A 13182-nucleotide genomic window follows, 5' to 3' on the forward strand; every position below is an offset into this window, starting at 1 on the left:
CACAAACACCCCAGCCGGCACCAGCGACAATGCAAGAACTTCCTTGCTGGTTGCAGTCTATACTGACATGAGCTTAAAGTGACTGTGAAGTTACACATGGAAGGTGAAACAACTGGCGACTGGAAGCAGATCTAGAAACTGTCCCCTTTCTCATCTCAGCAGTGCTCTTTTGCTCACTTGCTTTTTCCTACATATGGAACATGCAAAACTGCCACAAGGTGTCTACTGGATAAACAGCAGAAACGAACCTAGGAAAGACACACACACTGTTCAGAAGAGGGCCCTACCTGCATATCCTACTCTTTCCATCCCTGTGGTCATCAGAGATTCCTATGGTAATGATCAGCTTCCCCCTCAAGGAGCCAAGGATCACTTCCCCCACTCTCCCAAAAGTCCTTATTAGACAGGAAACAAAAGCACTGACATGAAAAGGACACTTCAGATCTGCCTAACAGGCTCTAACCAGGATAGCACAGGCTGTTCATCCAGGCACCTCGAAGCCGTTGTGGTGAAAACGCTGCAGGGGGTATGAAACACTCTCTAATGCTATCACAACAAAAATTAGCATTAGGACAATTCAAAACATTAACAAGAGTTTTACACAGCTGAAACAGCAAGCCAACGTTGGCTTGCTATATACAGAGTTCACAACGTTTTTACAACATACACTTTCCTTCCAGCTCTGAAAAAAAGTACTTAACCTTAGGTCCGCACTAAACGTAACTCAGCCACAAAAAAAATATTTCTCAATTTTCAAAACAAAGAACCATTACACAGTATTAAGATGTTCCTAACAGATCTATTTAGGGTTACACTGACAACATCTAATAACTGACATATCTAATTCTAAAACACTTCCAACTTCCTGACAGAACTTCTGTAAAAAGGAAATCATTGTCTTAGTTCAGCAGTATGTAACAAGAATACAGTATTCTTCTCCATTGAAAATCTGAGCATACACACAAACGCCAGTGTATCAGCCACAAACTACATTTACACAAACACACCTACCAACTATAGAAATATTACATCAAGAATTAACAGAGACCCAAGCCCATTCCATTCTGGCACCATTCAGTGCTTGTCAGCAAAAGCCAATCTTGGAATTCAGCTTTGGAAGCTCTGAATCCCAAATTAAGCCAGATGATCCTGAAGGGAGAAAAAGCAGAGGGAGCAGAAACACAGCAAGACAGGCTGAAACGAGAAAGGCAGCACATACTAAAGCATATTGCTGGAAAGAAAAATGAGGGCCTTGCTGATTCAGAGATTTAAGATGGAGGGACGTGGAGACTGGCACCAATTTAAATTCAGAGTAACTGAAAGCTGAACAGCAGTCAATACCACCTCTCATAATCCAAGTCCGACTTGGAAAACCCAGAGAAGGTTGGTTACAGTTCAGGTCTGCAGACCCACAAGCACGTCTGCCTTCGGGGACTGCCAGGCACCTTCTAGTAGCCACTGGGGTAGCCAGGGGTACCAAAGCCTGCCCACACGCCCTCCTCCGCAGGGGTGGCTGTGCGCTGGCATGCAGGAAGGGCCCCCAACCCCACCAGCTTCCTCACCATGTTGGTTTCATGTTACCACCGTGGTTTGCCGAGTTCCTTCCTGTGCGCAGCTTCTGTAGAAGGGAAGGGCACAAAGGGAGGGGACGCTAGATCCGCTTGCCGGGCCCGGCCCCGGCAGGGCAGCAGGGCCCTGCCCAGGCACCGCGCCGCCCGCGGGGCTGCCCTTGCCGAGCCCAGCTCCCAGAGCTCTCCCCACGCCGGAGGACGCCCTCCCGCCCCAGCTGGGCCCCATACGGGCCTCGCACGGGGGCGCGCCCCCGCCTCACCCCCACACCGCAAGCACCGGGACGCGCCGAGCCCCCCCCTTACCGCCTCATGGGGCTGCGCCTGGATTCCGCCCCCCTCCGCGGGTCCGTCCCCGGCTCCCCCCCCCCGCACGGCGCTCGGTCCCCGCCTCACCCCGACTCTTCACGGGCCGCGCCTGTACCGTACCCCCCCCTCTCCGCAGGGCCGCGCCAGGTCCTCCTCCGCCTCAAGCGGGCCACACCGAGATCTCCCCTCCCCCACTCCCCTCACGGGGCCGCGCCCGGTTCTCCCACCCTCCCTCACGGCAGCGCGCCCAGTCCTCGCTCCCTTCCCTTACGGCAGCGTGCGCAGCCCAACCCTCCCTGCCTCCCGCCCCTCAGCCCTGCCCCGGACCACCGCCCTCTACGGCTCACCGAAGCCAGCCCTGCCTGCCCAGCCGGGGGCTGGCGACACCGAGCCCCCCACGCCGCCGCTCCCTGCTGTTCGAATCAACAACAAGATGGCGGCAGCCGCGGGGGCGGAGCCCCGGTGCTGGCCGTCATAGCAACCGCGCCGTCCAAAGCCCGGCCCGCTGCCTCTTGCGGCAATCCAAAGCCAAACCCCGCCCGCCCGTGGCATCTTGGACATTTTGATAGGCCAAATCAGCCGTCACTCAAGCGCGGAGCCGCCCCGCCCCTTGCTGTGCGCGGACTGCCTCCGGATGGCCGCGCACGTTAGGCACACGTGACGCCCTCGGGTACCCCGCCTCCCCGCGGGCTGCGCCGCCTCATTGGCTACCCGTGGCGGAGGCGCTCGGCCAATGGGCGCGGGCCGCGGGCCTTGCCCGGCCGGGCGGCTGCGAGGCGCGGCCTGTGGGGGTGGCGCTCTGTGCCCCGGGCCGGAAGCAGGCCGCGCGCCTCGGCCCGGCGTACCGCGCTCCCCGGGGCCACGGGCGAGTGTGGCGGGGCGGCACGGCACGGCACGGGGCGGCACAGCCCGCCTGCTGTGGTGCGTCCCTGCGGGCTCAGCCGGCCTAAACCCCGCTTCCCGCGCCGTGGCCTGGCCTCAGACAGCTCTTCGGCTGGGCGGGCTCCTCGGAGCCGCGAGCGGAGCGTGTTCGCGCACCGGTCCGGTACAATACAAGGTTTAATTCTCGAACGGTCACAGTTCCTGTGGGCTCAGGGCAAGGGGAGCCCCAGGCAGAGTCACGCAGCTGACCCCTCTTTGTGAAATTTCACAGCTGGCTCCTGCCCTCCCCTTCCTCCCATGTAGCCACCTACTCCTCACCTTAGTCTCTTCCCTCTTGCCCTGTCAGCACTTCATTTCCCTGGGAGCTGCCAGGGAGGCGGCCTGCGGTGTGCTCCTTTGAAATTCAAACAACCAGTTTCCCACCTCCCGGTGCTGACCGGTCCTTAAAAGTGCTCCCACCTGTTCGCCAGGCCCTGCTAACTCTCCTGCGGCAACGCCTGTTCGCTGGGCCCTGCTAACTCTCCTGCGGCAGTTGCGCTTACCTGCTCGCTCGCTAATGGGCTTTTCCTCCCAATTAAGGAACCAGGCCCCTCTGCTGACCAGCTGCTCATCCCACCCCTTGTGCCCGAGAGTGCTCAAGCAAGGGAGAACTCCAGGGGGATGTGGGACACAGGGCAAAAGTGTCTCAGAATTACCCCTGACTGAATTTCCTTGCCTCACATCACATCTGCAGAGGACTGCCCCAGCTGGGTCACGTACAGAGGCAATGGGGATGCTGCCGTGACCTGAGCAGACCCTGCCAAAGCCCTCCACATGCTTTTCGCTGCCCCAACTGCCATTCTGGTCATGGGTCATGCCACCCACCTCCCTGATCGGAGACGCACTAATATCTGCCACAGCAGGACAGCCACCAGCAGGACTGCTTGGCCACCACACTCCCTATGGCAATCACAGCAGTGGGTGCAATCTCTGCTACCATTTATTGGGTCTGTGTTGGTTGGGGCAGCTCAAGGGCTGGCTGCACGCTGTGGGTGGTGGCTTTGGCCATGGAGGAAGGATCCCCTCCTCCTCCCAGGCCTGAGGGCAGCACCAGGTGCTCTGCCTGGCATGGCCCACAGGGAGCTGTGCATCGCAGAGAGCCCCTCACCAAGTAAAGCTACTCAGATCCAGCGCCGTGCCCCAGTCATGCTGTTGAAGAGGTAGTCCCTGCCAGTGCCTGAGACGGGAGGCAGCACTCAGCCATTGCCCCATGGGTGCTGCTCAGGCATCACTGCCCAGCACCCAACTCTCCTGTTCCCCAGACTCCTCTGCTCCAAGGGACACAGCCCGAGGCTGCCAGGGCTGTGTGACAGGGCACTCACGTGGGTCCTGGGCACGGCCATCGAACTGCCCCTGTGGAGAGATGGGAGAGGGTGCTGTCCCTCCTGCACCCCCCATGGGGTACTCACATTTGCCACCGTGGCACACACTTACCAAGCTGCCGGCATGGGGGCAGCCCTGCTCCTCCTCGTCCCCCTTCTGCTCTGCTACATCACCAGAGCTGCAGAGAGAAGAGGGGGTGAAGGGAGGGCATGCTGTTGGTGATGGGCTCCTGCCCTCGACCCCAAGGGATACTGCTGGGAGCGGGTTGCCAGCCAGGCTTTGCACTGCCAGCTGCACCCCGTCGAGCTCTTCATCCACTTACCTGATTGTCCCCTTAACCAGCCCATGTGTCCCCTGGGCACTGAAGGGGATTGTGGCAAGGGCTGTGCTCCCCCAAGCACCACCATCTTTCAGCAGTGCCTGAAAGCAGCAAGCTGGTCTGCCACCACATCTGATTGTTTCCCAACATGCTGGTGTGCACCGTTCTTAGGCTCAGAGGATGCTGTGCTGGGGGAGCTGCAGCCCTGGAGCCCCTCTGCTGCCAGGGCCACCCACAGGGTCTGAGCTCGAGTCTCCTCCTTTGCCAGCAAGCACTGTGTCCCCAGCCTCACCAATGAACATGGAACCCACTATGCATCACCCTGTTATGGTTACGCCACTGAGGTGGCTGTTAACTTGTTCACAGGCTTGCACACCTCCTCCTCACCATGCAGATGCCCAGCACAGGCTGGGCTGGCTCCAGTGCCTACTCGGGCTCCCCCCTTTGCTGCCTGTCACCCCTCATTCATCCTCCCACGGGTGTGCAGCCTGCTTACCTCCTCCCTGGGAGCTTTCCCTGTCCGATCAGGGTTCCCCTGGTGAGCGGCACTGGCCTCAGCCCTAGTACCGGGACCCAGCCTGGCGGTGAGCTGCAGTGCCAGTGCTGTGCCATCCCACCCTGCCCGCTGCAGAGTTTGTGTCCCAACCCAGCCACTGACATGGCTGTCCCCCAGCCAAATTGCTGTCTCTGCATCCATGGCTCCCGCCAGTGCTGCACCCTTGCTCTGGGGCAGACTCAGCTCTCCAGCACAGCAACACACGGACCACTGCCAAATGCAGGGTGCATTAAACGCCCGCCTCGTGCTGTGTATCCCTGTCTGCATGTGAGGACACGATGGGATCCTGTACCAACACGCAGAGCTGCCCCTCACTGCCAGTACAACTGTCCTGGCCATGCAGCACCTACCTCTTGCCCAGGAGCAGCTTGCCAGGGTCTCGGTTGCTGCAGAAGGAGCAGAAGGCAGCCATGAGCCCCTGGTCTTACTTGCCATGCTGTGCCGTTCCATGCCATGGGGCCAGGGCTCACCTGCACAGCAGGCTCCGGGCAATGCAGCCCAGGATGGCCAGCAGCAGGGCACCAGAGACCGTCAGCACAGCCACAAACCAGACTGGTGGGTGCCACACTGCCTCCAGCCGTGTGACAACCAGTGGCTCCTTCCACAGAATCTGCAGAGGCAGTGGGTGAGGTGGCACGTGAGGGTCGGGCAGTCTGATGGATCCAGGGGCACCATCTGGCCAGTGGGGTCTGCTCACCTTGTGCTGGGTGGTGGTGCTGGGTGGCACTGGGGTGCTCCGGGGTGTGACGTGCACCACCAGTGCCACCACAGTGCTGTGGCGGGGACCACCAGGGCTGCCCCACACCTCCACAAGCAGCACAAAGGTGCGCAGCTCAGCTGGGTCATTGGGGAGGTAGAAGACTGTGTTTGTCTCTAGCCGAAAGCGCCCATCCTCATTGCCTGAATGAGAGGGTCAATGAACGAAAGGGTCTGCTCAGTGCGCACACTGCAGCGAGGGGCTGGGTTGTGTTTTGGCTTGGCCACTCCTCACCTCCAGCAATGGTGTACGTCAGCGCCGCGCTGTCAGGGCTGACCTGGCACGCCAGGCGGGTGACAGGCTGGCGGTCCCCGGACCCGGCTGTGATTCGCAGCTCCTGCACCTCAGGGGTGCACACTGGCACCTGGTCTGGCACAGCCTGCCAGGAGCAGGGCGAGGAGATGTGGCACCCGCAGTGCTTGCACCCACTGCGGTTCACCCGGCAGGCTTGCACACGCACCTGCAGGTGCACAACCACGTTGCACAGGCAGCTCCGCCGCTTTGCTGGGTCCAGGTCATTGTGGGTGTCTGTCAGCCGCACTGTCAGCCTGTAGCTCTTGTGCTGCTGGGAGTCGAGGGGTCCCACCACGCGGATCTCACCTGTGGGGTGGTGCGAGTTGCTGGGCACCCACAGGTGCTTCAGGGTGTGGCAGGGGCTGGGGAAGGGGCTGGGTGCTCACCGGTGCGTGTGTCAATGGAGAAGGGCTGCGCAGGGCTGGGACCCCCATCCAGGCTGTACTCAAGGCTGTCTGGTGGGTAGTCGCGGTCAGTGCCAACCACGTGCCCCACAACACGACCGAAAGCTGCTGTCTCTGGCACGGTGAAGGTGGTACCGTTGGGGCACGCCGGTGTGAATTCGTTGACGGGCGTCACCGTCACAAGCACGGGCACGCGGGCTGCGCGGCACACGGCGGCTCAGCTGTGCCAGCACCACCCTGCAGCCCACACAGGGCTGAGCGTGCTCTCCCCTGAACAGGCTGGGGGACACAGGCACAGCGGCACCACCTCTGGGGCAGGTGCCTCTGGGGCAGCAGGGGACGAACATTTCCTCTGTGATCTGCTGGTTTCGGGTCAGGAAGGGGCTTTTCCCACCTACCCCGTGAGCTTCCCCACTGCACCACCCTGGGCACCCCCCGGGGACATGGGCACTCACTGCTCCGTGGGGGCCGCCCTCCCGCTGTCACCACGATGGTGGCTGTGAACTGAAAGCCCACAGCGGCTGTGGCCTCTGAGTCGTAGTCCAGGGTGGTGTTGACCTGCCAAGGCAGGCTGGGGGGTCAGGCAAAGCCACAGTGCCTCGCAAATTCAGGGTGTCCCACAAAGCTGCAATGCCAGGGCAACAGGAGGGAACGAGCAGGGGGAACAGGCAGGGTTTGAGGAGCAGAGAGCCCCGGGGAGCTCTAGCCCAGGACCTGGCATGACAGCACATGTCAGAGGGTCCTTACTGTCCCACTGGACTCCTCTGGGTCCAGCCTTGCTGGACACTGCCTGCAGCCCCGCTTACCTGCAGCTGTGGCCCCTCCAGGTGGAAGTGGGAGCGGGAGGAGGGGGGCCCCTCCAGGGCATAGTGCAAATGCCCTTCGGTGCTGGTGGAGTCGGTGCACCTTAGTGTCACCAGAGTGCTGCCGGGGGACACCGTCTCGAGCACCTGGGACCTGCAGTGGCATAGCCAGCGGCTCAGCTCCTGTCTCTCCTATCCTGGACATGGCAGAGCATCCCCCACACCCCACTCCTCACCCAAACCCTACACAAAGATGGCTGGGATGCAGCTTGGTGCCCACCGGTCCGTCCCCTGCACAGTGACATTGAGCACGGTGGTGGCGTGGTCGGCGGGGTGCAGCACATTGTAAGCCTGGATGAGGAGGCGTGCATGGGCCACCTCCAGCTGGCCGGTGCTACGGATCTCACCCGTCACTGTGGGAGAAGGCGCAGCCTCACACTGGGCACTGAGACAGGGATGGAGACAGGGTGGCACTGGGGACCCCCACCACCCTGCTCACCCTCATCAATGGTGAAGAGTGTGGGTGCCGTGGGAGAAAGGATGGTGTAACGGACATTATCACCACTGGCATAGACCTGCGTGACCACCTCCAAGGGGCCAATGCCTGCTGGCACCATCACAGCTCGCTGCTGCTCGCTGTAGGCAAGGCAAGCAGCATGGCATGGCTTGGTGCCATCAGCACCCCCTGCCCTGCCCAGCCCAGCCCCACTCACAGGAAAGTGACACGGGGATGGCGTGATGGCAGCACCTCCACCTTCACTGCCCCGCTGCAGTTGTGCCCATGCCGGTCCATTACCTCAATCTCCAGCCTGAACGTCTGTGGGGCAGCACCAGGGTGGCCATGGGACAGCCCAAAGTGGCACCAGGGGCAGGGACGGGGATGGGGTAGGGATGGAGACAGGGATAAGGATGGGAATGAGGATAGTAGTAAGGACAGGGACAGGAATAGGGAAGGGATGGGAACAGGAAAACAGACAGAGACAGGAAAGGGTGAGGAGGCAGGGACAAGAACAGGGCTTGGAGCAGGAACAGCAGTGAGAAGAAGGGGCAGACATAGAGATAAGGACAAGCTGGACACCAGAATGGGGACAGGGACAAGACTTGAGATGCAGAAGGGGATGGATCCAAGGATAGGGACAGGGCTGGAGCACTCCAAGGGCCAGGGCCAGATGGGAGCCCAATGGCAGAAGCAGGATGCAGAGAGCTGCAGGCAGCGCCACAGAGGGGCTAAGCCCAGGCAGGCTGAGAGCTGGCTGTGACAGCCTGGGGTTGCTGGAGCCTACCTGGGTGTCCTTGCTGGGATCAAAGCCACTGGCAGGTGCAAGCACCAGGCCCTGGCGGGTGAGTGTGAGTGGTGTGTTGTGGTTTCGGAGCCTGTACTGCAGAGACAAGCGGTAGGAGGAGCGTGGGGTTCTGCTGTCCCCAAGGCTACTCCCACTTGCAGGGGCTGTGGGTCCCCGGGCAGCCACTACTCACCATCAGCCCACCAAGTCGCTGTGGCATCACCGCATACAGGGGCATCCAGGGTGCCACATCTGCCGGCACCTGCACCATGTCTCCCTCTGCGGCACAGCACGCCCATGGGTGCCCAGTGTCAGCTGGCAGCCACAGCCCCCGCTGCCTTGTGCCCCCCACCTCCTACCTGCACTGGCAAAGGGAGTGTCACAGTGCAGCACCTGCCCCATCGTCACCCGGACAAAGAGCCGCTCTTCCACCTCATCCTCATCAGGACAAGCAGCTCGCAGGGTCAGGGTGTACTGGTTCACTCGGTGGGCATCAAGCTCTGCACCAGCACGCAGTGTCACCTGGCACAGGGATGTGCTCAGCAGGGTGCCCGCAGGCTCCTGCCCCACTCCCTGTCCCCCAGCTGCACCTCTGCATGAAATGTGGTGGCGGCCGCAGGGTCAGTGCTGATGGCAATGGGGTTGAAGGGGTGGCTGGGCTCGATGCTGTGCAAGGTGACATTGGGGCTGCCGCTTGCATTACTGCAGGACACGGTCACCTCAGCCACGCGGGTGCCTGGCACTGCGTCCTCACTCACGGCCACTATGCGTGGCAGGTCAGGCAGAACTAGCAGGAGACCCTGGTCACTGGCCTTGCACCTAGCCAGTGCCCTGACAGCTCCCCCAGCCGTGCCTAGGGAGCTCTGCTCCTGCACCCAGGCACGCGCATGGGCACTGGTCTCCCGGCTGGGCGCAGTGGGGCCCAGGGCACCCTGCTCTTACCTGCTGCTCTGACGAAAGTCCCTGCAAAGAGGAGAGCGTCACCAAGGAGAGTGCCACCCCAGCCTGCCAGGCGTGCCCCAGCAATGCCCTGGGGAAGCACCAGAGACATCCCCATGATGCTCCAGAGATGTCTCAGTGGTGCCTGGATATGACCCAGTAATGCCCTGGCAATGCCCCGAGGACACCCCAGTGATGCCCTGAGGACACCCTGGCGATGCCTTGAGGACGCCCCAGGGATGCCCCCTCCCTGCCTAAACCCAGCCAGGCAGCTGCCGGCCCCTCTGCCCACGCTGGGGTCAGCCCCAGGCACGTGGGGGCAACCACGAGGAGCCTGTCCCCCGTCCCCCTCCTCTCAGTCCCCTACTCAGGGTCTAGCTAAGGGTGTCCTGACGCTGTGAGCCTGGAGCATGTACCTGGGGCACGGAGGCTGAGGAGGAGAAGGAGGAGGAAGGTGAGGCGTCCCTGCATGCCCATGGCTTGCTGGCTGTTTGGGACAAGCTGCAGCCCGTTGCCAGGGGTGCCGGGCACCACCCCGGCCCAGCGTCACGCCGGCCGGCTGCGGCTACCAGCCGGGTCCCAGGGCTCGGACACGCCCCGGCCCCGACGCCCCCCCGCTCCCGCACGTCTCCGCTCCCCCCGGCTCCCGGCAGCCCCCGGCCGGTGCAGGGCGGTGCAGGGCGGGCACAGCGATGCTCCGCGGGGCTCCGCTGCCCTGCCACGCCGCCTCGCCACGCGGCAAGCTCGGGAACGGGGAAAATTAGCTGGGAGGGAATTTTTGGCCGTGTTCTCCTTCATTTGCAAACCAGAGCCGCTTCTCCCGGAATTCCTATTAAGCGTTATTAGCTCCCAATTAATAGGCGCTGGCGGAGCGCGGCCCCTGTGGCCGGGGTCATCCTTCCCCGCTCCAGCCCTCAGCCCTGTTTCGGCAGCCCGGTGCCCGCCGGTGCCTCGGCCCGGGCCCTGGGACGGCGCTGCCCTGCCTCCTGCCGAGGCTTCCCGGCGCCGGGACCCCCCGGTGCCCGCGGTGCTGCCGGCCGGTGCCCCAAGTCCTGCCCCGCCCAGCGGTGCCCGGTCCCGCCGTGCCCGGGTGGTGCCCGGGTGGTGCCCGGCGCGGGGCCCCGGGGCGGTGGGGCGGGGCGGGGCGGGGCCCGGGTGGCGGTGCCGGTGCCGGTGCGGGCCGGGCTCACGTTACGGCGGCCCCATTGGCTGCGGCGGGGCGGGGCGGTGCCGCCCAGGCAGCGCCGGGAGGCGGCGGGCACGGCCGGGCGCTGCGCCGCGCTCCGCTGCTCCGCCGCCGCCGGCACCGGCGGGACCGGGAGCGGGGCCGGGAGCGGGGCCGGGAGCGGGGCCGGGCCGGGCATGCACAGCGCCCGCCCGGACGCCTGCCCGGGCCAGCTCGGCGCCGACCGGGTGAGTGCCGCCGCGGGCACCGGGAGGGGGACGGGGCAACCCTGCCCGCGTCCCGCCGCGCCGCCCGGGCATTGCCGTGATGTCAGGGCGCTGCCAGTGACATCAGCGCCGTGACATCATGCGCGAGGCCGAGGCGGCGCGGGGGACGTGGGCATCCGGTGGGACGTTGGCGACCGGTGGGACACGGGTGGCGGTGGGAGCACGGGTGGCCGGGGGCCACGGTGCCCAGCTGTCAGGGTGCCAGGGGCACCGCCACCCCGCAGCTGCCACCCTGCCGCCCACCTGGGCCGCCCCGAGGGGACCGGCCGTGACAGGGTGGCCCAGCGGGCTCCCCGGGGCCTGCCGCACGCCTGCCCAGCTCCCCGAGGCCGGGTGTGCCGATCCCCGGCCAGCGCCGGGATGGGGCGGCTCGGAGAGTGGCGCGTTGCCAGCAGGGCCGGCTGAGGGGGTCCCGGCCAGCGGGGAGGGGGCCGGGGACCGGGCAGGGGACAGCCTGGCCAGCAGCTCCGTCGCCCCGACCCGGGAAACTGGCGTACCAGGCCGGGGCAGCGATCCCTCCCGCTCGCTGGGCTTGCCGCGGCCCCGCGGAAAGGAAAACAGACGTAACACCCTGCTTTTGGGTTCAGACAATGGGAATTCAGGAGCGAGGAGCGGCCCGGCTGCGGGCGCCAGCCGCCCCTTCCAGCGCCCACCCGGCCACGGCCCCCGCTGCTCCAGCCCCCGCGCTGCCCGGCGCTTTGGGGGGCCCTGGGCCTGGCTGCACCCTGACGTCACCCGGGGTGTCCCCGGCTGGAGGGCACGAGGGGGTGGGGTGGCCCTGCCAGCGCGTGGGGGGAGCGCCCCACCCCAGCACTCGTGGGCGCCCTGGGGCTGCGGCTGGCCCTGTGCCACCCAGCGGGGTCCTGCCCATGGGGTGTCCCGGCTGCCGCCCCACCGGCACTGGGAGGAATTGAGGGACCAGCGGGGGGGCGGCGGGGTGCCCGACTCCTACGTGCCGTGGCCCTGTGTCATTTCCCGCAGGCACGACCGGGGCCGGGTGCCTGCTTGCTCACCCGACATGCTGCTGCACGCCGGCTGGCTCCGCGCAGGAGCCGCAGGAAAGTGGGGCCTGGGGCTGCAGGCAAGCTGGGACCTGCGCCCCGCTCCCCGCACCCTGCTGCGTGCCCAGCCCTGCAAGTGAAGCCCCCCCGAGCCAGGGCTGGGGGACACAGGGTGCCAGGGGACTGGGATGTGGGGTCACAGTGCGGGCCGGGGGGAGCAGAGGTGACGGTGCTGACGTACCCTTTCCCCCGCAGTGGTGCTGGCAGGAGGTGGGGGCCACGCCACGGGCACATATGCACAGCACGCGGCAGGCGCCACACCAGCCCGGTGGGGTGGTGGGTCCGGCCCCCCGCCCCCCGTGCCCCCTGCGCCCGGGCTCGGCCGCGGACTCAGCCTGTAGCCTGGAGCCAGGGGGCGAGGAAGAGGAGGGGGGCAGCCCGGCCGCCCGCTCCCCCCCGGCCAGTGAGCGCAGCCTGGAGTTTGACTCGGGGTACTCGGAAGCGTCGGGGGGCACGTGGCGGGAGGAAGAGGTGCCCATGCGGCGCCGGCACCCACTGCCCTGCCAGCGGGCACACCGGCTCTCCGCTGGCCCCGCTGCCCCGCCACCTGCCCCCACCCGCCGCGCCCGCCCCAAATCCACCTCAGACGCCTGCCTGGAGCAGTGGCGGGTGCTGGAGCCAGCTGACACGCAGGACTGGACTGTGGCGCTGCTGTCGCAGAGCCGGAACCGGCAGCCCCTGGTGCTGGGCGACAACTGCTTCGCCGACCTGGTGGAGAACTGGATGGACCTGCCCGAGGTGGGTGCCGAACCCCGGCGCCGAACCCCTGCCGAGCCCTCCCGCCGGCTGGCCAAGCCCCCCGCCTTCCTGCTCAGCCTCTCAGGCAACGTACGCCGCAAGCTGGCCAACATGGCCCGGCCCCGGGGGGCTGAGGGTGCCCGGCCAGGGGGACGCGAACCCACCAAGCGTTTCTCCTGCCCCCTGGGGCTGGGGGGGCAGCCCAAGGGCGCCTGCTTTCACCAGTCCCACAGCAACATCGCCCAGCTGGCCACGGACTTCCACCGCTTCACCGCCCTCATGAACAGCCGCAGCCGCCAGCCCATCATCTGCAACGACGTTATCGGCTACATTTAGCCCTGCCCGCTGCTGCCCGCACCCTCCTCCGCTGTAAATAAACCCTGGTTTTGTACGGTACGGGCGCAGCGACGTTTATCAAGGCGGGGGTGCCTGCACCCTGACTCCGGGCAGGGGCA

At 64.9% G+C, this 13182-nt stretch overlaps 3 protein-coding genes across 12 annotated transcripts in view; 1 reads left to right on the forward strand and 2 right to left on the reverse strand.

Moving 5' to 3' along the window:
- Positions 1 to 2356, reverse strand: part of IP6K1 (inositol hexakisphosphate kinase 1) — a 39245-nt gene extending 36889 nt beyond the window's left edge. For 7 of the 10 annotated variants that reach the window (XM_055804219.1, XM_055804221.1, XM_055804222.1 and 4 more), the window contains exons 1-2: positions 2225 to 2356; positions 1563 to 1618 (exon numbers count right to left, since the gene is read on the reverse strand). The gene's annotated coding sequence lies outside the window, so the exon portion shown is untranslated. Of the gene's footprint in view, positions 1 to 1344; positions 1537 to 1562; positions 1619 to 2224 lie in introns of those variants that run through there. The other 3 variants (XM_055804217.1, XM_055804220.1, XM_013302746.3) reach the window with 2 other exon arrangements.
- Positions 2357 to 3742: 1386 nt separating this feature from the next.
- On the reverse strand, positions 3743 to 9953 carry CDHR4 (cadherin related family member 4). The gene is made up of 20 exons (XM_027792756.2): positions 9893 to 9953; positions 9480 to 9500; positions 9128 to 9324; positions 8897 to 9059; positions 8731 to 8816; positions 8538 to 8633; positions 7968 to 8071; positions 7754 to 7890; positions 7502 to 7667; positions 7258 to 7408; positions 6907 to 7009; positions 6434 to 6649; positions 6214 to 6353; positions 5988 to 6132; positions 5694 to 5896; positions 5467 to 5606; positions 5347 to 5382; positions 4233 to 4299; positions 4121 to 4151; positions 3743 to 3975 (listed from the first exon to the last, which is right to left on the reverse strand). Exons 1-20 carry the CDS (start codon positions 9951 to 9953, stop codon positions 3920 to 3922), a joined length of 2319 nt encoding a protein of 772 aa, XP_027648557.2. The 3' UTR covers positions 3743 to 3919.
- A 714-nt stretch (positions 9954 to 10667) lies between these two features.
- On the forward strand, positions 10668 to 13123 carry INKA1 (inka box actin regulator 1). Its single transcript, XM_055806029.1, has 2 exons — positions 10668 to 10889; positions 12185 to 13123. The coding sequence occupies exons 1-2, from the start codon at positions 10839 to 10841 to the stop codon at positions 13061 to 13063; spliced, it is 930 nt and encodes a 309-aa protein (XP_055662004.1). The 5' UTR covers positions 10668 to 10838; the 3' UTR covers positions 13064 to 13123.
- Positions 13124 to 13182: the final 59 nt, after the last annotated feature.

Source organism: Falco peregrinus, chromosome 5, assembly GCF_023634155.1.
Source record: "Falco peregrinus isolate bFalPer1 chromosome 5, bFalPer1.pri, whole genome shotgun sequence".
In the NCBI taxonomy this organism is placed as follows: Eukaryota; Metazoa; Chordata; class Aves; order Falconiformes; family Falconidae; genus Falco; species Falco peregrinus.